The sequence below is a fragment of the Lathyrus oleraceus genome, chromosome 6 (genome assembly GCF_024323335.1).
Source record: "Lathyrus oleraceus cultivar Zhongwan6 chromosome 6, CAAS_Psat_ZW6_1.0, whole genome shotgun sequence".
NCBI lineage: Eukaryota > Viridiplantae > Streptophyta > Magnoliopsida > Fabales > Fabaceae > Lathyrus > Lathyrus oleraceus.
In genome coordinates this window covers 508,322,760-508,350,379 of record NC_066584.1, presented here as the reverse complement: position 1 = coordinate 508,350,379, position 27,620 = coordinate 508,322,760, and the positions used below count along the sequence as shown (strand labels likewise).

The 27,620-nt window shown below is 36.5% G+C and overlaps 1 protein-coding gene across 3 annotated transcripts; it reads right to left on the bottom strand.

The window, feature by feature from the left end:
- Window positions 1-12,206: 12,206 nt before the first annotated feature.
- On the bottom strand, window positions 12,207-27,234 carry LOC127091378 (GEM-like protein 7). Of its 3 annotated transcripts, none has more exons than XM_051030003.1 (3): window positions 27,009-27,234; window positions 26,568-26,905; window positions 12,207-12,791 (listed from the first exon to the last, which is right to left on the bottom strand). In XM_051030003.1, exons 1-3 carry the CDS (start codon window positions 27,142-27,144, stop codon window positions 12,618-12,620), a joined length of 648 nt encoding a protein of 215 aa, XP_050885960.1. In that variant the 5' UTR covers window positions 27,145-27,234; the 3' UTR covers window positions 12,207-12,617. The 3 variants fall into 3 exon arrangements, with proteins under 3 accessions (XP_050885960.1, XP_050885961.1, XP_050885959.1); XM_051030004.1 differs by lacking the exons at window positions 26,568-26,905; window positions 27,009-27,234 and adding exons at window positions 12,878-13,215; window positions 13,319-13,567 and having other exon boundaries at window positions 12,282-12,791; XM_051030002.1 differs by lacking the exon at window positions 12,207-12,791 and adding an exon at window positions 25,792-26,479 and having other exon boundaries at window positions 27,009-27,233.
- Window positions 27,235-27,620: the final 386 nt, after the last annotated feature.

Genomic DNA, 27,620 nt, shown 5'->3' with positions numbered 1-27,620 from the left:
CGATTCTCCCTGTTCATGTTGAATTAGTGTGAAATAATGATCGATCTGTAATCTCCATTGCATGAGCTTTGATTTGGTATAATATTTGTAGAATTTTGGAATTTTTTTGATGAACATGCACTGTTCCACCACCGTCTTCACGAAGAAGACGGTGGTTTCCGCCCTTAGCGTCCGTTTTGCGTCCGTCTCTGGTTTTTTCTAGGGTTCGTTCCAGTCAGCGCCACGCGTATGCCACGTCTTTGCCTGTTGGCCATTCCATTGGCCACAATCCTTTGACCATTCCACGCGTATGCATTGACTGGCTGACGTAGCGCCAGGTCAATTAATGAAACGCCAGCGTTTCAGTGCATAGCGCGCTTCATTTGAATATGGACCGAGTTCGAGTCCAGCGTGCAACATCTTTTTCAAATCAATTCCACATTTCCTTTTTCCCTCCAAATATCACATGCTATGCCACATTTGATTTCATTTTTTTAATCAACTTTAAAAATGCATAATAAATTGAGAAATGCTTCTATTAATTCCAAATTTTTTGTAGCATGATCCTATGTTTGTCTAGAATTTTTTGGTGGTAATTTCATGATTTTACACTTTCTGGATTTTGAATTGTGGCTGAGTATGTGAACATGTACACATTTGTGACCTTGCTTCATTCATGCTAGTGTAAAATGCTCAATATTGATCCAAATGTATTGAAATTTTGTATGATGTTTCTTAACATGTTGATGGATGTTTGAGGCTTGATTGTGCATTTTTATCATTTGCCATTTCTGTTTTATGCACATGTTTTGTATGGTGTGACAATGTGTGTCACACATTGGGATGTCTTGCTTGTGCAATTTTATTTCCATGCCAATTGATCTTTGATGCTTCTGATTTTTGGTATTATGATCATGTTTGATGTATTGAATGCTCATAAAATTTTTCAGAATTATTTGAATCATTTCTATTTTGATTTGGAATTTTCATTCTCAATGTCCAAATGCATGCTTTGAAATTGTCTTTGACTTCTCTTGCTTATTACACGGCCTTGCTTGATGATTTTGACTTGGTACTTTTTAGGACATGTTAATATGTGCTTGAAGTTGCATTGTGTTGAATATTAGCTCCTGTGTTTGAATTTTTTCTTCACCTTTGACCCTAGGCTTTAACCCAGTGGTTTGTACTTACATGTGAGCTTTGAATTTCAGGACCAAGCACCCAAATTCCATGGTTGATGTTGCTTTATCATTTGAATGTTGATATTTGCTATTGATTGCTAACATTTTGTTGTTTTGTAGGTTAATGATAACTCACTTGAGCTTGCCTTATGACTTATATGTTGTACATGGGGATTGTCTGTTTGTTGTTGACTGTTGTCTGTTTGTCTGAATACTGTACTGATTTGTTTAGTTGTTTACATAGGTACCTAAGTTGCTTTAAGTTCATTTGAACTTTGCTTTGCTTGTGGTTGGTATACCACTTAGGTATTTTCCTTGATCTCCATGTAGTCTGGAAGACCTGTCATGTTATTTTGGCAGGCACCTGTCTGAAGCCCTCCTTAAGAGGCCATGTTTTTGCTTGTTTACCTTTGTGCCTTGTACATTTAAAGACCTCCTAAGTGAAGAGGCATTGGCAGATAAAAGGGATGTGCAATCCATCCCCTGCTACTCAGTTGTGTCATTCATCTTGCTCACACCCTGTGTTGATGCACTTTGAATAAAAACCCAAAATCTTGTTGTGTCAAGTCATGTGGAATAGAGTCCCACATTCTGGACTCCCACACATTCTTTGATTCAAGCTCACCCAGGCCTGGGTTACGAGCTATGAGGCATAACCCTCATCTCCATTTCATCTGCTCACCCTAACTCTCAATGTTAGAGGTTAAGAGCCTGACCACCCTTCCAGTATTTGGCTTGTTTGTCAAGGTCGATATGACCCCTTGACTAAAGCCCAACCTTGCTTGAGCCCCCTTGGTTGTGTATAGTGTGTGCTATTTGCTTTGGATGTTTATCTATTTTGCTTCTCATCTCCTTTCTGTAGGAGTCGTATGATCAACTTTCGAGGAAGTTGAATGTACGTAGAGATAGACTTGAGTTGACTCACTGCCTGTGTGAGTCAAACTCTTGTTAGAAACCTCAACCTAGGACTATTGTGGATTACATGATAACTATTAGGCTCGAGTCAGTCTCCCTTCTAGTTTGTCATTTCCCAGTCTCTGGTTAGGATAGAAATTTCTCCCTGTTAAGGGGAACTACGTCGCCCTGATCCTCATACCAGATGAGGTACGTAGGCAGGAGATCGTGCGAGATCTCACCGGGCGCCCTTTTCTTTTTTGCGTGTGTTTTGCTTGACAGCTATTAGGTCCGAGTTCCCGACTCCCTTTTAGTCTATGTGTTCAACTCCTTCGTTTCTTCTGACGTCTCAACGTCTTCTTGGTGTTTGCTTGACAGCTAGTAGACTCGAGTACCAGACTCTCTATTAGCCTGCTTGTTTAACCTTTCTGTGTGTGTCTGTGGAGTCTGATGTAAGCCCAACATTTGGCATTCGGTTTCCCGCCTGTGTTTGTTTGTTTGTGGAGTTGGATGTAAGACCAGCGATTGGCATTCCGATTCCAGTTGTGTGTTCTTTCTGATGTCTCAGCGTCTTTGTGTGTGTTTTGTTTCAGCGTGCGTTAGCCGAACTACGGTAGCTCTGATTCTCATTCCAGATGAGATACGTATGCATAGGATGCGATATCCTAGCGAGCCCGTTCCCCTCTTCTTCCATCTGTGTCTTATTCTAGTGTGCGTGCATTCTTTTGAGCAGTTATTTAGCAACCTTATTCTATTCTTTTGAGCGTGGATCCCGTCGAGTACGACGGACGTGAGGGGGTGCTAATGCCTTCCCCTTGCGTAACCGACTCCCGATCCTTGCATCTCCGGTCATAAGACCATTTCCTTTCCAGGTTTACTTCGAGCGTTTCCTTTCCCTCTTTTGGGATAAATAACGCACGGTGGCGGCTCTGTTTGTTTGCTTTTTCCCGCCGGTTGTTTTTCGCGGATGCGACAGTACCTTACCATATTTCGTATTCTACTTAATTGCACCATACCTTACGATGTCCTACAATTCACTTAAGTGCACCGTACCTTATGGTATTCCTTATTTACTCTCTCTTTCTCTCATCAATCCGTCCTTTTGTGTGTGACCCTATAGGTTATCGCAACATTGGTAATTATATTAAATCACATATTTAACATAATAAACAGTGAGCAGTATCTAGCAACACATCACTACTACCCAAGACACGAAAATGTCATGTGATCTGACAAATCCTTTTGTGATAACACTTATGTGTATAATTACCGTTTTGACCTTATGTCTATATTGAACACAAGGCATAGACCATGTCATCCTTGTCCAATTCAATATTGGGCCCTTAGACATTTATCCTGTTACGCAGGATGGGCAAATTCCATCTAGGTCACTCATGTCCCTTAACATGCTTCGTGGAGTACCCATCAACTATCTTTATGTTCATCCAGTTACGGACAATGTTTGATCAACAATAAGGCACTCGACTCTACATCTAGGGTCCATAGTGGTTTCAGGTCGAAGGGTGGTATACACCACTATCAACATGAGAATAACTTGTGACACTTTGCATAACATTCTATATAGTATTCTCATAGTGGGTCAATCCAGTATAAATATTACTCTCAATATTCATACCTATGTTTAAGACTTGATAACTCCTTATCCATGATCCATGAGATGTGATCATCAGTCTATATATATAATAATCTTAATGCTTTAATGTTATCCCATTTTACAACCAAGCTCGACTATGGATACTTTAAGAATAGTGTCCTAATGTTTAATGGGATCTCATGATTGAGTCACACTTGATACATTAAACGGACTAGCTATTCTAGGGACTTTATTAAACAAACATAATAAAGAAAAAGCCTTTTATTATTAATAAATAATTCGATACAAGTACCAAAAGTATTGGCCTCTAGGGCTTACACCAACAAGGTGTTAGCACCCAAAGTGTCATAGGTACTCCTAGGGAACCCTTGTTTATGTGTGCATGTGTTTTTGGTATAAAAGATGTTTGAGAAAAAAAATGGAGTGTGAGGGTGAGAAAAGAATTCATTGATTATATTTTTGTGTTTGACAAGACCCTCGGACTTGTGCCTACGTACCAACATAAAAATGAGGGATCAAAACCTCGTAGTTCATGGTAAATTTTTTAAATGAGTTGGTGAATTGCTTTTAACAAAAGTTAATAAGAGAAGGCACAAAGGGGCCAAAAGTTTGAATGGAGTTGTTAGTTTTTTTTTGTCTTTTGAAATTTTAAGTCAATATGATTAAGTTTATTTACAGATTTGATTTAAGAAGGAGTTTGAAAATTCAATGGCATAAGGTCAAAGTTTCTATTTATTAAAACAAAGTCTAAGTTTGAAATCACAAGCAAAGACAGTTTTTTAAATTGGGGAGAGATTTAGAAATTTAAGAAGTGGGAGGAGATGAAGAGGCTATCCTAAGCACAAATTTCAAAGTTAAGAGTTGAAAAGATCTGACCAATGAGATGCAATCCAACAGACAAGAATGTCATATAGAAACCCATATTCCTTTGGACTTTAATCAAGCAATAATGAATAAGCAATGAGCAATATCCAGACATCATGAAGATCAAGGCATCAAATAAAGATGGCCACATCCAAGCAAGCAACTCCAATAGCTAGCAACCTGCATTGTCTTCCAATGTACCAGATGAAATATTCCTTGATCAACTCAGAAGAAAGCATCAGACATAAGATCAAAATAACAATTAAGCACAAAGACAAAGTAGCAGATGAAACCAAGAAATTCCCAAGGCGTGTATCATATGAAGGTACAATCCAAAATAGCTCAGTCTCAAGATGTTGGCATTGGCCAAGTCCTTTTAGCACAGGGAATGTTGCCTAATCCTAAGTCCAGAAGTTCAAATCAAGTTCAACAGTCCACCAAAGATTTTTTAGGGTTTTTGTTGTTATTAGGTATTTTAAGGTCACAAGACCACAAACAAAACCAAAACACACAAACAATATATACAATTACAAGATATGGCTCATATGAGCAAAGTGAAAAGAACATAAGCATAAACAAGTTATATGGAATATAAATGGCAATGAATGATAAATGACTAAAATTTAAATTGCATAATAGTAAATGACTTGAAGTAAAACAATATTAACAAGAGTTAGTCAAATGTTAGTCAAGAGTTAGTCAAGTGTTAATGGTGATTTTAATTGAATAAGTCATTATTTGGAGAACACTCAATAATTCATTCAAAAGTATGAATCCTTAAACCAAGACATCTTCCATGAGAAGGGCTCCAACTTGGATAATTCAACAAGTATGCCACTAGCTCCCATGAAAGGAAAAAAGGTCAAGTCTCCACACAATGCCATGAATAATGGGAGACTTGCAATCTCACTTACTAGAATGCTATACCTTGAGGGTCAAATTTATCTCTATGTTAAGCAATCGTAATTGGACTTATGTAGAAGTCACAACTATCTGAGGCTGGGCAATAAAAATATAGGTGTTAATGCATGTTAGAGATTTGGTATGAAGAACCAAACTCCTAAAACATACCACACACTAAAAGAAAAATCAAGAGGGAGTGACCTATCTCAACCATACTTGTATTGATTCATCTGACACAAGGTCATTGATGAATCAATTAGCCTTTAGACATTAGAGATTTCATTGGTCAAATGAGGGAATGGGGAAGAATAGGGATGAAGGTGAAGAGGGAGGGGAAGATAGAAAAACAAATTTATCATGGGACAAATTTCATCAAATCAAAACCATCCATTCATTTTGGGAGATGAAATGTACATTTCATCAATCCCCTAAATCCAATGGTTTTGATCCAACAAAAGTCAAATCAACCTTGACCAAGACCCAAACAGAAAGTCAAACATCACAAGACCAAAAAAATGGCTCAACAATATTTTCAAACAATTAATCAATTAAAAATCAATTTAGAAATGAATTAAAATGCATTTTATTTTGGTCAAAACCTCAAATCCCTTCAAAACACCAAATAAATGGCCAAGAGATTTATCCTAGGTCAAACAAGGTCAAAGGACCTTAGACAAAAAATTTCACTATTTTTAAAAAGTCAGAAGTATTTTTAAATAATTAAAAATATGCATAAAAACATTTAATTCATGAAAAATATCAAACTTAATCCAAATTTTTTTTTAGTTTAGAATATGAAAGAGAAAAATATTTAAAGATTTTTGGTGAAAGTCCCATATTTTTTGGATTAAAAATGAAATTAATATGAATTAAACAAAATAAAGGGATTAAATGAAAAATCAGAAAATAAAAAGAAATTAAAAAAAATAAGGGCCATCAGATCTCCTTCATTAATTGAAGTGGAAGATCTGATGGCCACGCGCGCTATCCATGATACACCTCAGTCAAAGCATCACACGCGTGGTAATCAAAATGGAAGGCTGAGATTAAAACGCTGGAACCAGATCAGATGGCTTGGACCTTGCCAACGCACCACCGGAGTCCTAGCTCCGGTCATCTCCTCCGGTGGATCTCACCGGACTGGTCCGCCCTCAACCAAATGAAAAATGAAAAGTGAGTACATGTTTTTGAAGGAAAAATGCCCAGGAGCACGATTCTGACCTCCATTTCTTCCAATTCCAAGTATATAGAAAGATACATGGATTTGAAATTCGAGGTTCATGATCTGAGTTACTTCGATTTGACATCAAAGCAACTGAATCTTATTGCCTACATTAGTAGGACTTCAGCCAACCAAAAATCAAAGAGAATAATGTAGAATTGAGAGAGAATCGAAGGCTCAAACTTTCTGAAAAATCACCTTCGGGTAGCTTCAAATTGGCTTGATCTCGATCTAAATTTGCTTGATTCTTCCTCCTCTTGCTTGCAGTGATCAATTGAGATGAAAAAGGCTATGAATCCTTGGAGTTTGAACTTCAAAACAAAAGGTGAAACTCAAACTCGATTTCAAAGAAATCTCCAAGGAATTCTATGGTGTGAGGTTCTCAGTTCTCTTGGAAAAGCTTGGGCAAGGTGTGTGTGTCATTTCTGAGGCAATGAGCTTGTTTAAATAGCAATGCGATTCTTTTTTGCACCCTTTGAAAATTTGCCAAAATTAGCAAGTTGGTGCATGGATGCATGGGCAATGATTTAGGCCCAATTCATGATGCTATTACATTCCAATTCGTGCATAACTGACCATGCAGCAATAACATGTAAGCATGCAAAATGAAATGGATAATTGAATTCAAATTTTTCCAAAACAAACCTATGAAAGGAACCATGCGCAAGTCCCTCAATATTAATCCAAGTTAGGTGATATTAGACTTTTTGGAAATGTCACATCAAGGGGAACAACTTTCATATTGAACACTTTTCCATTTAAATCTTGGATCATGATGAATTTTGAGGTGGAAATTTGGAAAATCAAACATAATTGAAAATTTTCTAAATACCAAGTCAAATGTTCACTTCTTCCACCTTGAATAACTTTTGCTACGAGCTTCAAATGGAAAGAGTTCCTTCATAAAAGTTGCAGTCCTTTCAAGCCTATTCAATTTGGCTACAAATTTGACCTCATTTGGATTTGGCATGAAGGAGTTATGCATTTTAGAAGTTAAGTAAAATTGCTTGTTCAATAGTAGTGGCCCAAAATGACCTATAATGTTTCCTCTTGGAACATGCTCTTGCAAGTTGAATTTTAAGTTTATAAAAGAACCAAAGTTGGATAGGACATCTTTAAATTGATCATGAAACTTGTATGGCCTTCATCTCATGAAAATTGAGCAAGTTATGGTCCTCGGAAGTTGACCTCTCAACTAAGGCACATACAAAATGACCTATAATATTTCACCATAAAAAAACGGCTTTCCAAGCAAAACTAGATCTTGATGTCATAATTAAAGTTGTTTGGAATGTCATAAGGAGTAACATTTCTATTTGAATCATTTTCATATGACAAAAGTTGTAGGAGATATGGTCTAGTGAACCCCAGTTTTAATCAGTTGACTTTCTTTGGTCAACCACCTTGAACCAACTTGAAAACTTGAAGTTCTCTTGATCTTTTGGACTCATGGAGGATCATATACGCATAATATTATTTATAATGAAGTATCCCTTGATATATTTGATCAAATGTTGAAGAAACTTGCTGAGAAAGTCACACAAGATACCCATATGGATTAGGGTTTCCAAGACAAACAAACTTCAAACTCTTGTTGAATTCTTGATCAAAATGATAAATGAAGATATTGGGGACCCATATATGATGTCTAGAACCAATATGACCATATCTTGATTGATCTCCTTGCATTGAGGGTCTCAAACCCTAGTTGTGAGCTTGATGAGGCATTGGTGGATGAACACACTACCTACAAAAGAAACAAAGCTATACATAGACATATTTTTGGTATTTTGGTTAGTAAATGATGAAAAACAAAGTATGATACAATCAAATTTGCTTGGTGATCTCTCCCAATGCAAACCCAATGAATGAAAGGTAAGGAGGATGCCAAGGTGTGATCCCAAAGCCAATGCAAATGATAAGATAACATGGGAGATCTTAGGGTCAAAATTGGGGTCTTACATCATGTCTTTCACAAACAATGTAGGAGATCTATTAAGAACTTGATTTGCCCATTGTACAGCTTCTAGCCAAAATGTTTATATAACTCTTTTCTCTGTTAGAACAACCCTAACCATATTCATAATAGTTCGATTCTTACGCTCGACAACTCAATTTTGTTGAGGGGTGTAGGAGGTGGTTAGCTGCCTTTTGATCCCATGTTCTTTGCAATACTCTTTGAATTCTCCAGAATTGTATTCTTCTTCTCTATCTGTTCGTAAGCACTATACATGTCTGATTCCTTTTCTATAAGTGTTTTGAACAATTTAAAGTAATAGAGAGTTTCTGATTTCTCTAGTAGAAAGTATATCCAAGTTTTCCTAGACAAATCATCAATAAAACTTATTAGGTACCTCTTTTGGATGTTTGACGGAGGGGTGATCGGACCACATAGATCAAAATGGATGAGTTGCAGCCTTTCAGTTGCTCTCTACGTGCTTTGTTTTTGAAACGGTACTCGATGTTGCTTCGCTTTCATGCATGTCTCGCATGTGAGCTTTGCTGGCTCAATTTCAGGTAAACTAGTGACCATTTCCTTGTTGGTTAAGGTGTGAATACCCTTGTATATGAGATGCCCACATCGATGATGCTACAATTCTGCTTTGTCTGAAGCATCAACCTGAAAACATCTTTCTTCCCCTTTCTTATGACAAGATTCAGCAAATAAAACATACATTCAATTTTCACTCATGACAGCCTCGACTATTTTATCCTTCATAGGGTGAAATATGCTACATTCTTTATTCACTCCTCCCTTATATCACACATCTAATCCTTTTTCCTGCCCAACACTTAGCAAATTGTTTCTCAACTCAGGAACATAATACACATCACTCATAACATCGCTTATTCCTTGGAGCATAATTTTCACCACTCCTTTCCCATTTACAACTAATTTTTTATTATTCCCAAGCTTGACAGTATGAGTGAAAGAGGTATCAAAACTTGAGAACATACCTCGATCACCACACGTGTGGTTTGAGCATCCAGAGTCTACAAATCAGGCATCACTTCTCTTTGTTCCTTGAAGTTCCGCAAGTGCCATTATCAGAACTGCATCTTCCTCCTCCATTTATGTATAATGAGCTTCTTTGTTCCAATTTGGGCACTCATGTTGAAAATGCCCTAAATTGTGACATTTATATCACTCAATAATGCCTTGTTGAAAAAGCGCCCTCGACCCCTACCTCGACCTCTGTAAAAACCTTTGCCTCTGCCTCTGACATTGAGAGCTTGAGCACCCTCTTCAACATTGGTTTACCTAAACTTTTGCTTATGAACAGTCAAAGAACTTTGCAACTCATCAATAAACATGCTTCCAGTGTCCTTGGATTCCTCAATTGAAACCACCACATATATGAATTTGCTTGTCAACGTTCGAAGGATCTTCTCAACGATCTTTGAGTCTCGCATGTCTTCTCCATTGCTCCTCATTTTGTTTGAAACTGTCATTACTCTTGCAAAGTAATCGACAATTTTCTCGTCCGACTTCATGGCAAGAACCTCGAATTCTCTTATCAGAGTATTGAGAAGAGATCGCTTCACCCTCTCATTCCCTCCAAACTTCTTCTTCATTGAATCCCAAACAATTTTGGATGTTTGACGATCCAAGATCTGTTCGAACACGGTTCAATCAATCGCCTGGAATAGGTAATGTTTCACCTGATGATCCTTCATCTTGAGATTCTCTAGGGTTTTCCGTTGGGCATCAGTTGCAACAGCTCCTTCTTCTATCTCGGTATAGCCATCAGCCACTAGATTCCATAAACCTTTTACTCGCAAAAGATTCTCCATCAGTTCACTCTAATGATCATAATGACAATCAAAGTGAGGAATTTTTGTGAGTGTTGTTTCTTTTTCGCTCATGTTTTCTCTCAGGGATCGCTTTGATACCAAATGTGAAGGTTAGCACCAAACTGATCAATTTATTAATGAATTCAAAGTGCCCTTTTAATAGGCTTACAAAAACTGAGTCTGCTAAATAATAGGACATGATGCCCACTATCTCAACTAATACCTATAATGACTCTAATAGAATTTGACTCTAACTAAACCCATATTAATAGATCAATTATTCCTAAATAATACAAAATACATAACACTCCGCATAATTAAGAGTTTGTTTAAGCTACAGGCTCCTTTAGTCCTACCTTCTCATGAAACATGCAATCTAGTCTCTTGCAGGGTCTCCTTCTTCTTTTGTTGGATCCCGCTGAGCACGACTATCATGGTGGATTTTCACTTTCAAGTAGTTTGCATTTCAAGACCCTCGGACATGATGGTAGTAGTCAAGTATGGTGTCTACATGTTCATGTTCAGTATGCTCGTTTGGGTATCTCGAGCAGTCATAGTTGTCCAACTTGCGAGGGATTTCGGAATCTGCTATCTAGGATGCGCTTCGAGAACAATTTCCTCCTCCTTTAGGGAGTACGTGCTTCAACTCCATGTCTTTCGTGTCTTCAAAAGTAACGTGAGGAAGAGTGATGAGAACAGAGGATCTCCGGTGGGGTGTGACTACCTTCTCTTTGTCGGGTGCGATATAGGGATTTAGGGACCGCTCTGTATGGAGAGACGACATCAACAAAAGTCCGGTTTGTGTTGGGATTCAAAATCCTAACAACTTGCAAGATTAACAGTCCAGCGTCCGTAATTAGTGAATGAATGAGAAGTAGTTTGAGTGTGAGAATGAATAAAATACTTAGTTATGGTGACGTAGAGCTTTACATAGTATATGTGGTTAGAATAACTTCAGCTTAATCCGGCGCTTCGCTTGGATCATTGTCGGACTAGATGTACCAGTGGGAAGCTCACATGAGTCAGGAATGACATGTTCCGCTCTTGAGCAAGGTTACACTTGTTCCTCACGCCTTTACTCTTAGTGCTTGAAATTGGGCCTTGATGCGTTGGCATTGTGAGTATTCATGCAATTCTTATACACGAAAATCATCATTGATATTTTTTAATTTATAAAAATTGAATATATAGAATTTATTTGTATTATGAAAGAAACAATATTACTTTCAAAATCTTAAAATTTGTGCTAATAACATTTTATGAACCAAAAACAAAGAGCATAGTTAGAAGGTATGTATTATATTCTTCAAATGGTGTGACTTTACACCAAAATGTGAGTTTTATTCATTGGACAGCAATATACTAGTGAATGATCAATACACATTAAAAGTTAATAACTTTCCATTACTAATGGAAGGTTATAGGTAGACTAAAAGTTGAACACTCACATTGACAACATTACATTGGCTGATCAATGTGAAGACGCGGTTGCTTAACCTTGAAGCCTTGATATAGGACCACTCTGTGTCACCACCATTGTGAGAATGCATCCCTCTTTTATTTACCTTTTGTATCTTATGATTGATTATTAATTTAAGAATTAGGAATTGAACGGCTATTTGAAAGTAATTAATTAGGTATGATCTTCGAGAGAGTGAAAAATTGTATCGGTTTCGTCTGCAACATGATCCGATCATATTGTTGATGTAATATACAGTAACTATTTAAGCTAAATAATTGAAAAAGATTCACATTCGAAAACTTTTTACACAAATTTTATTTAAGATTTGAATGGTCTGAATATCAAAAGTTGCTAAGAACTTGCACGTAACAGTTAATTATCTCCCTTCATTGAACTCAAAATAGGCCTCTCTCTCTATGGATCAATGGATACCTTTTCCTAATACGATCCCTATCTCTAACACTCATTGGTGTTTGTTACAAAGCATGTTCCAAATGGTCTCTTGCATCAACAGCTTTATCAACAATGTGTTGACAACCAAGTTTGCATTTGAGCTGATATGAATGAACCATGTCTATCTGTTATATATCAATACTCAATCTGGAGTGAAAAGCCAATACTTATGCAAGATGTTTTTTCCTCAAACCATATCTTCAATTACAGTTGCCATATAATCTCTTGTAAGTTATATCTCATATTCAGTTAAGTTTGAGAAGTCGCCTGTTCCAGATATTTGTAAGTCTTATAATATTTTGATACACCCATAAGCCAGAAATCAAAATTGTCAACTGTAACTATATTTATGTATTTCTGTCTTGGCTTCTCAACATTTTCACTTTGCCTCACACTCTTTATCTTCTTCACTGGAATGGAAACCTGTACATATATATACCTTTTAGAATCTCAACAAAATATTGGAATACGAAAACTGAGAGTTATGAATAGGTTTGTTCATGAATTACCTTATAGCGGATCCTACACATTTGCCCTTTCTTATTAAAGACTTTTATTGATCTCTCGCTGCAAAATGCAACCTTTTCGGTGGAGATGAAGAGGAGACCAGCTAGAGGGCCAGATGTGGTGGACAGATAACAATGGCAAACTTTCAATAACCTCTCCCCCTCCATCACACTAAAATACTTCATGAACACTTTCTCCACTCCGCCCATTTGAAGAATTTGAGCCCCTAAGCTCAACTTCCTTTTAATAGTTTCCGTTATGTTTGTCCTTAGTGTCCCTGAAATTTCAGAATTACTATCGCCCTTCCTGCTGCGCTTTTTCTGGTTACAACTTGCTCTACCTGAAACATTGAAGCACTCTATATTAGTAAAACCATCAATACTTAATGAAATTAGAATAGATAATCGTGATTCGTCCGCCTGTACAGGAAAAGAAAGTCTTACTTTTGCTTTGATGATTGGATGGGTATTGACATTTGTGAGAGACTGAATCAAGCAAGTATCTGTTATCAGGCTTTTGAAACTGGTCATATATGGTTGGAGTTGCAACAACTAGCTCGTGAAGAAGTGAGATCATGTTGATTGATTAATAACGTTTGTTTTTTGTTGAGAGGGATATATAGTAGATTGCAAGGAAGCTAGGTTCACTTGGTTTGATCAGTCCCTTTGTTTTCTAAGGTGGTGGTATTTAAAGGGATGAAAAGTAGGAAGTGGATCTTGAGCCTTTTGTGGGATGACTCAACCATGACCTTGGTGATGTAATAAAGACACTACTCACATGGGAACTTGAAGGACTTTATTCAAGATAATATTTTGATATCATGGATTGTTTGGTTGCTTTTAGAAAAACATGGTAAAGAAGAAAGATATAAGTAAGCTTTTTAAAAAATAAAAACAAGGTTTAATTTTAGAGGCTTAGAGAAAGGTTTATATATCTTGAGGAGCAAGATTTCATGGTGTACAAGACATGTTGTCCAACTCTTTGAAGAACTACACTATTATGGAAAAATGGATATAAGGATATTAAAACAAAAAAGGTAAAGAGATATATGACTATGTTATGTGCACATATATCTAGCTTTGATGATGCATGTGCACATAATAAGATAGGATCAATCACTTATTGATGTAAGTAATAAAGAGTCTAGTAGCATGTCAACTTGAAGGTGTTTTGTTGAAGCTGATATTTTGACATGATGGATTGCTTGGTTGATTTTAGAAAAGTAAAAAAGTAACACTCAAAAGGGTTTATTTTTAGAGGCTTAGAGAAAGGTTTATGTATCTTGAGGAGTAAGATTCCATGGTATATGGATATGACATGTTGTCGGTCAGCCCTTTGGAGATACATAAACCAAGTGTTGTAAAGGAGCTACTGAAAAAAGTTTTCATTTCATTTGATATGCAATAAAGTTAAGAGTAGATGATAAGTACCTTAGAGTATCATTTCTTACTGCACAAGACAATGGATTCACCTTTCTTTACTTTTTCCTCCTTAGAGTTACGGGCTCTACGATTCATTATCTTAAGTTATGTATATGTAAGATTTAGTTTATAGTAAACACTTTACACTCTCTTTACTTTTTCTTACATTATTATATCAAAGTAATTTAAAGAAGGGTGGCATCCCAAAAAGCTTTCTTATCCACGGTCATTAAGGGCATGTCCTCAAATATTTTTTTTTCTTTACTAAATTCAAGTGTCATGGTATTAAGTATGACAATAGAGCGGGTCCGAGATGATTTTTACCTTTTCCAAACCTAAATTCAAATCTTCAAGTAATTTTCATTCCCCGCCTAAAATTCATCATAGATGAGAAATTAAAATCTGAATCCATTCCAAACGGATTCGGAATGGATTAATGTATCCCCGTCCTGTCACCTTCTATTAAGTGAAATCATTTTTTTAAGAAATATTTATTTTTTTTAAAATAAAAAATTAGATTACAAATGATAAAATAAAACAATATCAAAATATTCCACTTTTCAAATATTTTAAATAATAAATACAAATTAAAATATTAATCACATGTTTAACATTCTAAATTATAAAAACTAAATAATAAAATATATAACGAAATAAATTGGGGTTCAGAGATAGGTTGAGGGTGAGTACTTGTGTCCCCATTATCCGACCCTTCCCTGTATTTTGTAATAGGAGAAAATTCAAACCCAAACCCAAACTCAATCAAAACGAGTTTTTCTTGTCAAATTCGGGATGAGTTCGGGAGGGGGGGGGGGGGGGGGGTACTCGCTGGTACGGGTTATGTTATCATGCCTACATGGTATTGTTATGTCATAAAATCAGGGGTCAATATGAGAGAGTATTCTTACATTGGGATCTTTATTTATCAACAACACTGTCGCATCTCGAAAAACACGATCCTTTGCGAAGGATATCACACGCTTGCGGAAAAATGATTCGAACAGAGTCGCCACCGAACTTTATTTATTCCAAAAAGAGGAAAGATAAAACATCAATAAAACCCATGAAAGAAAAAGAAAATGGTCGTCACAACCAAATTCGGGTTCGAAAGTCGGTTATGCAAGGGGAAGATATTAACACCCATCACGTCCGTTGTACTCAACGAAAACCTCTTAGGTTTGCGATTGAATGTTAGTGTGATGTTATTTTTTTCTTCTACTTATTGAGCGAGAATGAGAAAGAAAAGGAAAAGGTTTAAACCAAAGTTTTTTATTATTGTGCTCTCCAAGATTTCAGAATCTCATGCCTACATATTCTCATGGTGCAATTAGAAAACCAGAGCTTCGTAGTTCATTGTAGTAAAAAAACTGTTTGTTGGTTTCTTTTAAGGAGTAACCCTTTAGACATATCGAGTGGTTAAACCTTTACTTGCGATTCGCTCTTGGAGGCTGAAGTCTTTGTTTGTTTTAAATCGATATGCATAAATCATACTCTTTTCTGAAAACAGTTTTCGAAGTCGCACAAGGGCGAAAAATAAGTTTGATTGGTTTGAGTATGTTTTAGGGTTTGGAAGACGAATATTCATGACTTGCAAGCAATTACTACTTGGGTGAATATTCAGGACTATGACCAGACCTTTCACCCAGGTAGTATTTTTCTTTCCAATTTATTGCGAAAGTGTTTGAGTATTTACAAGTGTTTTGAGACAAAAGACAAACACTTGAGCTTGCAAGCAATTACTACTTGAGCTTAGTATTCGGGACTATGACTGGAGCTTTCACCCAGGTAGTCTTTTTCTTTCCATTTATTATGAAATAGTTTTTTTGAAAACACAAAACAACGTGACGTTGGATCAAGTGTTTGATTCGATTTTAATTTAGAAAGTGGTTTGAAAGTTTTTGAATTGATTTATGAAATGATTTTGAATTATGTATAAAGGTTGATGAAAAAGTTTGCTCTATGTAAGATCCATTTATTTACAAGTTGGTAGTTATATACAAGGATGAAATACCTGATTTTATTTACAAGCTTAGGGATTTAGTATAATGGAGACTATATGCGAAGTTCTATCCCAAATTAACTAGTTGATTAATTACCCTAAGTTTAAGTTAACTAACTACTAAATTAATTAGACAGAAACCAATCAAACAATTAACTTTAAAAAACTAACCTAATTATCTAATTAAACAATCTTAAAAACTAACATAAATATCTAATTAAATCCTCATTATTTACGACAAATAAAATAACATTGAGATAATTGAAACTAAAACAAAAATAATCATAACACCATGATAAAATAAAATTGAAAAAAAAATAGAGGAATATATGTTAAAAAAAGGGTTGAGAAGTTAGCAACACCTAGAAAAGCCCAAAAGCCCAAACATTAACAATCCCTAATTCTAAAAAATCACAAGATAATTAGTAAATGTAAATATATAAATAACAAAAAAAAGGAAAATAAAAGAGAAAGGGAGTGGGACGGTTCTTGTTGACAGAGAAAGTTTATGTGTTAAAAAAAACTCCAACCGACTCGTGATACTTGGGGAAGATGAAGTCAACAAACAAAACAACAAATCCTTCTCTTTCTTTAATCACAAAACTGAGAAATAGAACAAGAGAAAAAACTCTTTCATGCCTCTCTCTTGTCTCTTTTTCCTTTTCCAACATCAACCAAACTCAAAATATTCTCATAAACACACATAAAACAACAAATGTCAAAGATTCCACTTCATATAAGCCAAATCAAAAAAAGAATTCAAAAATTAGAGATCGAAGGAAGAAGCTACATACCACGTCTTGGTCGGAATTGAGCGAGAGGTGGGTCTGTTACGAAGGAGAGGCGTCAGAGGTCTTCTGCAGTTGGTGTCGTTCGCGACGGAATTGTGTGGTTGTTATGAGTGCAACATTCCATTTAGATGTGATTTGTATGATGTCAAAATTAGGATACTTTAGCGTTTATGTATATTGGACGGTACCAACTTGAGTCTAGTTGTGCATTTTGCATTAAGAAGCATGACAACATGATTGGAAATAGTTTAGGGAATATTTATGCATCAAGAAAATGTCTTGTGCATCAAAGATTCATTTTTGGATGGAAAACTGCCTATAGGTCGACACATATGCTTTACAGGTCGACCTATAGAAGAAAAATTGTCTACAGGTCGACACATTCGATTATAGGTCAACCTATAGAAGAATTTTTTTCTACTACAGGTCGACACATACAATGCATAGGTCGACACCCATGCTGCAATATTGAAGTCAGTAGATTTTGACTCATTTTCCGCCTATTCAGGTCGACACATAGACAACATACAACATGTACAAGTCGACTCATAACTTGTATAGGTCGACCTATAGATCAAAAATCTTGAAAAATTCCTTTTTCTTTCTTTTCATTTTGCATTCCTTTTGCTTCTAACATGTTTACACACACACACACACTCATATATATATATATATATATATATATATATATATATATATATATATATATATATATATATATATATATATACATACTTGATACGTGCATCATTGTCTAGTAAGGTTTCTAGTGAGTAAAACCTATACGAAATTGGGATTTCAAAGCACTCTCATCATCTTTAATATCTCTTCTATGCATACACACAATCAAACTACACATAATCATTTTTTGAATGAGTGTCATCTAGATTTGGGTTGATAACGTCCAATTAGGTTATTTGTATCATTGATATTGAGTTGAGAACTTTGAGGATTTCAAATCAGAAAACCAAGGTGGGGGTTTTCCTTCAAGATCGTTAGGGTTTTAAGGTTTTGGACAAGATTAGGCAATCAAACTTAGGATTTTTAGGGATAGATTTATTCATCTTTTGTATTCACATCTTTGCAAAGTAATATATGATATAATATCTCAATTCGAATTCGAATTGAGGGAAGACGTAACCATAGTGAGATCGATTGGGGATCTGCCTAAATAAATTCGTGTGTACTCTCTCTCTCTCTCTATCTATCTATCTCTCTATCTCTCTTTTATTTTCGATTCGCAAATTGTCGATTGCATTGATCGTTTGATAAATATTGTTTGGATTATAATTTTGAACACATTTTAAAATTGGTGTTGTATTTTAGATCACAATCAATTTAGTTGTGATTGTGATTAGTTGTAGTTGATCAATTTGTGAATCATTATTATACCATTCATATCCGAGTTTTTTGAAAGCGGTTTCAGTTAGACGATTTTTGATATGGGATATTTGTAACTTGCTTTCGCACCATAAAATTTTCAAACTAATTTTTTTCAAGTTTTAACTCGAGATCTATTCACCCCCTCTAGATCTAGGCCTATCGTCTAACAGTTGTGAGTGCGCGACACGGTGGTGCATGGAAGGAGAAACTTCGTGCGGTGTGCGGCTGGGGTGTGACGGTTTGCTACAGCGGTTGTTGCATCGTCGGTGTCTGTGTCACCTGTGTCAGAGGTTATCATTTCGAAGTTCTCCAAAGATTTCTTCTTTCCACTGTTTATGTTATTGTTCTAAGTTTGTGGTGTTCGTGTGGTTTTTGTTTTCGATCGCGATTGGGAATTCGACTTATTGCTTTCCTTTTGACTCAGTTTCAGTTATTGTTGTTTTGTATGAGGTTGTGTTTGTAGTGGGAGAATCAAGGTTGTGGATCGAAAATGGTGAGAAGAGGTTAAAGGTTGAGGAGTTTCATGAAGGTTGGTGGTTGGTCGTTGATCTCTTGGTTTCGGTATTTTAAGGTTAAGCTGAAATGGTGGAAAAGAGTGGTGGAAGATGATGAAATGTTATGGTGTAATTTGTTTTGTGAGAAAAAATGGAGAGTTCTAGCTATGTTAAGGTGGTGATGGTGGTTTTTTCGGGGGGGGGGGGGGGGGGGGTTGCAGGCAGGTTAATAAATTGGAGGTGTTGGCATGTATGTGAAAGAGTCCCTCCTTTTGAATCAAAAAAGACAAGTATGTATCCCAGTAGACGAGTGAAGAGAAAGTATTTAAAAAAATGCGGTTAACACTCTATACTTGATTTTCCTGTCTGTGTTTCCGACTGGATCTTCTAGGTACTCTATGATTGGTTTTCTACAATCTGACTGTGACAAATTGTCAATGGAAAAAACTTTGTATCTTGCAAAAGTTTCAAAATTTTCAAAAATTTATTACTGAAGACATATGCACAGTTTTTCAATCATATTGTACCTAGTTTCATCATCTATTAAAAGTCGACTGAGGTAATAGATGGGTCTTTTGACACCACTGTCATTCTCTTATGCTAACATACTTCATATGGTCGTATCCGACACATCAATATACGGCCTCATATTCTTATTCTTACTAGGTGGCAATAAAACGGGAGGCTTTGTGAGGTACTCTTTGATGGCGTCGAAAGCCTCATGTTTCTCTCGTCCTTAATGAAAATCACTTTCCTTCTTGATCTTGAGCAGTGGTGAAAAAACCTTATTCTTGCCACTTAGATTTGATATAAATCTTATCAAGAAGTTAATCTTCCCTAACAAAGACTGGAGCCGCTTCTTTGTCGACAAAGGCTTGAGATCCAAAATTGCTTTTGTTTTGTTTTGGTTGATCTTGATGCCTTTTTTGTACACCACGAAACCTAAAAAGTCTCCTGCATGTACACCAAAGCACATTTTAATGGATTCATTTTTAATCCATATTTTCTCATCCTCTCAAATGAGCGTCGAAGATGATCCAAATGATCATTTTCAGATGAATATTTTATCACAATATCATCAATGTATACCTGCATAAATTTTTCAATAAAATAATGGAATATGACATTCATGGCTCTTTGATAGGTTGCTCCGACATTTTTTAAACCAAACGGCATCACAACCCATTCATATGTTCCCAAAGCTCTAGGACATCGAAACACCGTCTTGGGAACATCATATTCTGCTATGAGAATCTGATTATAGCCAGAATAACCATCAAGCATACTTAAATATTCGAATTCTGCGACTGAATTGACTAGCATTCTGCCACATGCATCGAATACTCATCTTTTAGAGTTGCATTGTTTAAGTCTCTAAAATCTATACAGAATCTAAGTGTTCCATTCTTCTTGATAACATGTACTATGTTGGCTAACCATTCGACATAACTTGCAGTTTTAATGAACTGTCTTTTGAGCAGTCTTTCGATCTCCTGCTTAATCTTCATTGTGATTTCTGGAGCAAACCATCAAGGATGTTGCTTTACTGGCCGTTTTCCTGGCTGAATAGGCAATCGATGCTCCACTACACTTTGATTTAGGCCATGCATTTCGCCATAGTCCCAAGTAAAACAGTCTATGTATTCTTTCAATACTTTGATCAGTTTAACCTTCATCTTCGACCCAACTTTAAGGCTTATATAAGTTGTTCTTTTTGTGACCCCATCTCCTATATCTATATTCGAGTGGGTCTTGCGCTTGCATTCTCTGCAACTCATTTGATGGGTTTTTCTCAAACCCCAAAGGCTCATTGTCATAAATGCAATCTAGCCTCCCTGAAGATGTTGTTTAGCCTTGTCGACCATCTTCACATTATTCAACTCTGGCCTCGATATCCAAATTTTGTAGTTTCTCAGCCTTTAGTGCCGACTTTCTTTTGTTCTCAGCCAAATAGGCCAAAATTCGAGCAAAAAATTCCGAATCAGCAGTCATCTCCATCGACTGCAGGCCAACCCGTAGGTGGAATTACCATTTCAGGCTCCATTTCCTCTTTAGTATCCTAGATAAATTCGTAATCAGGATCGAGATTCAGGACACAACCTATGTTGACTGAAATGTAGGATCCTGATTCGTCATCATAAGGCGCGATGTTTGCCAAATGTTGGTCGAAAGATTTCTTTGCACATTTGGCCTCATCGATCCTGTAATAACTCTGATCAGCTTCAATATTCTCAACAATTCCATCTTTCCTCCAGATAATCAATCTTTGGTGTACAATCGATGGCACTGCCCCTATTCCATGGATCCATTCCCATCCTAAGAGTAGGTTGAAATTCGCTCTAGAGTTTATCACCATGAAGAGCATCGATCGTGTAGTTGTGCCAATGTCTAGATCGACTTGGATAACCCCAAGAATGTTACTTGTTTTTCCCTCATAGTTGGATAAAACCATGTTGTGTTGTAGGAGATCATCATCATATTTCCCCATTTTCTTAAATAAAGTGTGGGGCATCAAGTTGATAACTGCCCCTCCATCTACGAACACCTTATTCACTGCTACTCCGTCGACCTTTGACCTTATGAACAATGGTTTCAAATGATACATCATTCCTGGACTAGGGCTTTCAAACATAACTTTTTGTTCCTCCACCACGCCACTGTTCATAACATAGTAGCATAATGGTTTGCCTTCAGCAGTTTGATCATGCATGAAATCCTCCTCCGCTTCAGAGACTTCCGACACCATATCATATTCTGTAGGCAACACTGACACGATGCCGTAATTAACGACAAAATCTTCACCATAAGTATCGTTATTAGTATCATCGTACATATCATCATCGAGTGACAGATTATACTCTTCATCAGACTGGGGAGAATACTCAAGTTCTTCCTCATCCGACTGAGGAGAATATTCAGGCTCCTCCTCATTTGACTGAAGCGTGTTCTCAGGTTCTTTCTTATTCCCGACCTGAGATGTGCATTTCATGTTTTGGGATGATACTATCCCTTTTCTTCCCGAAGGGTCAACAGTCATGTCCATTATCTAGTTTGCCATGATTTCCCCTTTTTCCATCCACACTCCTTTTGGAAGTTGTCTTTTTTGTCCAGAGGTTTCGACAAGCTTCATCTGTGAAGTCGAAGCCTCTTTCCCAGCTTTCTTGTTTCTCTGGTAACACCTCCATTGGGTTATGGTCATAGGGTTTTTTCCTTTGTAATTAAGGGAAACCACATAACCTCTTAGTCGACCTTTTTCTCTAGAGTCTTTGCTTATTTCTCCAAATCGAGCACTCTCCACTTTGGCCTCTTGCACCCTTCTAATTCATAGGTTCCACCCTCTTCTCTTGTGGGATATCCGAAGGAAGAAGAAAAGTCTTTGGCCGAGGCTGCTGGAATTGCCTTTTGAATTCCTCATTTCAGCGCGGTGCTCCACTTTTGTCGAACACAAATATTGAGATGATAGGCTTTTCTCCTTTCCGTGCCTTATTTTTTTCAGCTTCAAACTTTTCAGTGCCTTTCTCATCAAACACAGCGTTTCACCTTGGACATAGTACCGCCTTTGACCCACTCACTCTGCATTTCTCCTAGAAATTAGTCAGGTCTTCACCAGCTTGAGGATAAACTACCTCTAGTTCATCTTCAGCCCTCTTGTCGAAACCATCAGTAGTTTCAACCATCATACACTCAAAAGAATCAGCAACTAGAGACTCAATGGGACCATCAGTCGTCTCCATCATATGCATTAAATAGGTTTGGAGCACAAGGCTTCTTCAACCTTCAGAGGATCTGAGTCTACTTGCATCTTTGGCCTTTCGCCAAATTGAAGTCTACCCTCTTTCAAAGCTTTCTGCACCAAATCCCTGAAAAGAACACATTGAGATGTTTTATGATCAAGAAAGTTATGAAACTTACAGAATCCCCTTTTCTTTTTCTGCTCTAAAGGGGGATCCTTTAAACCCTAAGGAATAATAATTTGACCATCTTTAACTAACAAATCAAATATCTCGTCACATCGAAAGTGTAAGTTTTAGCAACATATTTATCTGCTTTTTCTGTTTCGATTGGACTTTTCCTGTTTGATGCTTTCAATAATTTACACGTGTAAGGAGCTCCTCGCTTGAGCTCAGCCACATTGACCTCGCTTTCGTCGACAAGCTCTTCATCGTCAGAAGAGTATTCATCAACTGCTATATAAGACACTTTCTCTTTCTTATGGTATCTACCAGTTTTAATTTTTTCGGCTTTCAAGCGTTCGATCTACCGAGCCCTATCAGCTAACTGTGTCGTATCCCTAAGATATTGTGTGTCTAACTTCTTACTGATAGAATAGTCTAGACCACCTGCAACTATTTCGACTAACTCGTGTTCAGGGACTTAAGTAAAGCATCTAGCTTTTAAAAGTCTAAACCTGTTGAGATATTGATCGACTGACTCAACAACCATTCGTTTGACGCTGTCCAGTTCTTTCAAACTTATTTTTGACTGTCCCATGTAGAACTGTTCATGGAGCAACCTCTCTAATTGCGTCCACGTCTGGACGAATTGTGGTGGTAGCGTCGTAAACCAAGTGAACGCATTCTTTGTGAGTGAACTTATGAAATATTTTAACTTCAAATCCTCATTGTTTGCTATGTCACTAGCTTCAGTTTGATATGTGGCAACATGTTCGACGGTGGACTCTTCAATGTCTCCGACGAACTTGGTGAATTTTGGAACCTTCCATCCCCTAGGTAATTCTGTTTGTAAAATAAAATCTAGTAAGGGAGAAGAATACATTGACCTTTAAATTCCTAGGTTTATCCCATTTCGAACTATGAAAATATGGTAAGGGAGAAGAATACGTTGGCCTTTGAAGGCATGGGTTTATCCCATTTCGAACTATGATCCGTTCGACAATAGCCTCTAAATTTTGCTTCCCAGCCATTGCCTCTTGTTAAACCTGCCTGACCACATGGTCAGAATCTTGATTTCTATTGACTAACACAACGGGAGGCCTTTGGGCCACCCTGTGTATTGGTTCGACCACCGGTTGTTCTTGATCAATTGTTTCGTCGACCATCTCCTCATGTTGGACTAGGGTTTCCGATCGAGGTGGAAGTGGGGGAGTCTGTCGAACTTGCGCTTTGGGAGCCCATAGGAAGTCCCCTATTCGGGTCATTTGAGTTTCCAGTGATGGTAACTCTGAGTCGAATCTTGAATCAATGGTCTCAGTATGGTACCCATTTGTTGAGTCATCATATGGACCATTTCGTGATTAGTTTCATCCATATGCCGTCTCATGACTGCGACAGAACTTGATGTGAAAGTTGAGATCGACTGAGATGAAAAACCTAAACCCAGGGGTCGACCAAATTAATTTATCAAAGGTCCTAACCCCTGGTAGGGTGGGAATGACGACGATGGATTTTCGCCAAATGACGAACTGCTATTATGCATACTTGCCAAAAATTCAGTTGACATTCCTAAAGTTCGACACATGGGCACTGTGAAACTTGGCATATATTTCCCTGAAGTCCCCATCGCCGCCGGCCTTGGAGTCTCAGGCTGACACGGTGTTAATTTTGGTCCAATATATGCAGTTGAAACTGTAGATATAGTGCCAACCCCAACAACGTTTGCTTGCGACGCAACTGTATCTCCTCCCGAAGACGGTTCTTCGTTTAGATTTGGACGTGGTGATACCATTTTACCTCTACGTAGTTGCATATACTGAACACAACGTGTCCCATCAGGTGTGCCAATTTGTTCGCACATGGTTTTCGCGCGAACAATCTCTAGCCTTCCTATTGAGGTTTACTTGCAGGACCGACTACAAAATCCTAAACTAAATGTGTTGAGTATATGGTGTATTTTGGTGAAATTTTTGGGGAAAAAATGCTTGTAAACAAGTGCGAAGAAATAAACGGACAAAAGCAAGATAAAGATGTAAATAAACAAAATAAATAAAATGAAATGATAAGTTAAATTGCTGGAAGATAAATGTGGAAACAAGTATACATTTTTTCAGGAATGAACTCTTTTTTTCTTAGACGCTTGATACTCTGAGTGTTTTCCTTTTGCAATGTTACAAATGCCCTCCTTAAAACTAGAAATCAAATCTACTTAAATACTAATATAAAATAACTGCTATATGGTTGTTGTCCATTCACGATGCGCCACGCGCCTGAGCCTGTAAATCCACGTTCTTTGCAACTTCCTCCACGTTCTGCTTAATTGATTGTATCAATCCTTGCATGTTTCGCTTCAACTTCGACGAGATCACCCTCGATCGACCTTCTTTCGACCTTGCTTAGGTCCTTTCTGATTGTCGAACCACTTCGACTACATTCCTCCTACTTCGATTTTTCTTCTTCGGCATAGTCGAAATTTACTGGTTAACACGGTGTAAAATATTTTTACATGTCCGATTGTTAATACATAAAAGTAAATATTTATGTTATATGTTATCCATTTTACTATATTTTAAAATTTTAATTATTTGATATTAAAAAGTCCACCTCTTCAAATAATGTTATATATTCTTATTAATTCATATAAGTTGTCCAAGTCATCAAAACATTTTTTAATCATTAAAAAATTGACATGTCATCACTTTTTTATTAAAAATATAAAAGGTGATAAAAAGTATTTAAAAATAAAATAGAGAGAGTGATTTAGTAAATGTAAAATCGGAGACAAAATCTATGATTTAGTCTTTAATTAACTATTTGGATCCTGTGCTGTTTAGATATCATCTTTTTGAGAGTGAATAATAGTATCCTAAATAAATACTATACAACACATAAGAGTATTCAATCAAATTATTGAGGCAATACTATTCAAACTAAATAATTGAAAAAGATTCACATGTTAATAAATTCTAGATAAATTTTGTTCAAGATTTGAATGGTATGAATATCAAAAGTTCATCGGAACTTACAAGTAAATATTTCGTCAAGTAATTGAGTCTGAAACTTAAACTTCAAAGAGTTATCTTCATTCTTTCTATTTATATTTTCTTCTATCTTGTTTTATACCATAACAGTTAATTATATCCCTTCATTAATATAGGCCTCTCTCTATGGATCAATGGATATGTTCTCCCAGTATGATCCCTTTCACTAACCGTCACTGTTTGAAGTTTGTTACAAAATATTTCTTGCATCAACAACTTTATCAACAATGTGTTGACAGCCAAACAAGTTTGCATTTGAGCTGATATGAATGAACCATGTGCATTTGTTATATATCAATGCTCAATCTGGAGTGAAAAGCCAATACTCACGCGATATGTTTTTTCCTCAAACCATATCTTCAATTACAGTTGCCATATAATCTCATGTAAGTTATATCTCATATTCAGCTAAGTTTGAGAAGTTGCCTGTTCCAGATATTTGTAAGTCTTATGATATTTTGATACGCCCATTAGCCAGAAATCAAAGTTGTCAACTGTAACTATATTTATATACTTCTGTCTTGGCTTCTCAACATTTTCACTTTGCCTCACACTCTTTATCTTCTTCACTGGAATGGAAACCTGTACATATATATATACCTTTTAGAATCTCAACAAAATGTTGGAATATGAAAACTGAGAGCAATGAATAGGTTTGTTCACGACTTACCTTATAGCGGATCCTACACATTTGCCCTTTCTGATTAAAGACTTTTATTGATCTCTCGCTGCAAAACGCAACCTTTTCGGTGGAGATGAAGAGGAGACCAGCTAGAGGGCCAGATGTGGTGGACAGATAACAATGGCAAACTTTCAACAGCCTCTCCCCCTCCATCACACTAAAATACCGCATGAACACTTTCTCCACTCCACCCATTTGAAGAATTCGAGCCCCTAAGCTCAACTTCCTTTTTATAGTTTCAGATATGTTTGTCCCCAGTCTCACTGAAATCTCAGAATTACTATCGGCCCTCCTGCTGCGCTTTTTCTGGTTACAACTTCCTTTACCTGAAGCATTGAAACACTCTATATAAGTATAATCATCAATACTTAATGAAATTAGAATAGATAATCGTGATTCATCCGTCTGTAAAGGAAATCAAAGTCTTACTTTTGCTTTGATGTTCAGATGGATATCGACATTGATGAGAAGCATAATCAAGTAAGTATTTGTTATTCGATTTTTGGAACTGTTTATTTATGATTGGAATTCCAACAACTAACTCGTGAAGCAGTGAGGTCTGCATGTTGAATGATGAATAAGGTTTGTGTTTTGTGTTTAGCAAGTAGATAGCATGGAAGCTAGGCTCACTTGGTTAGATCAGTCCCTTTGTATTGTTAAGAGGTAGTATTTAAAGGGATGAAAAGTAAGAAGGGAATCTTGACCCTTTTGTAGGATGACTCAACCATGATCTTGGTGATGTAATAAAGACACTACTCGCATGGGAACTTGAAGGACTTTACTTAAGATAGTATTTTGACATCATGGATTGTTTGGTTGCTTTTAGGAAAACATGATAAAGAGGATATATATATATATATATATATATATATATATATATATATATATATATATATATATATATATATATATATATATATATATATATATATATATATATATATTAGCCTTTTAAAAAATAAACTTAAAAAGGTTAATTTTTAAAGGCTTGGAGAAAAGTTTATATATCTTGAGGAACAAGATTTCATGGTGTCGGCCAAC

Excerpts from the sequence above, each read along its gene's own strand:
- LOC127091378 (XM_051030003.1), bottom strand. The coding sequence starts at position 27,144 with ATGCAGACCTCACTGCTTCACGAGTTAGTTGTTGGAATTCCAATCATA. Across the intron at positions 26,906-27,008 it reads ATCTGAACATCAAAGCAAAA|GTAAAGGAAGTTGTAACCAG; the intron begins GTAAGACTTTGA and ends TCAATGCTTCAG. Across the intron at positions 12,792-26,567 it reads TGTGTAGGATCCGCTATAAG|GTTTCCATTCCAGTGAAGAA; the intron begins GTAAGTCGTGAA and ends ATATATGTACAG.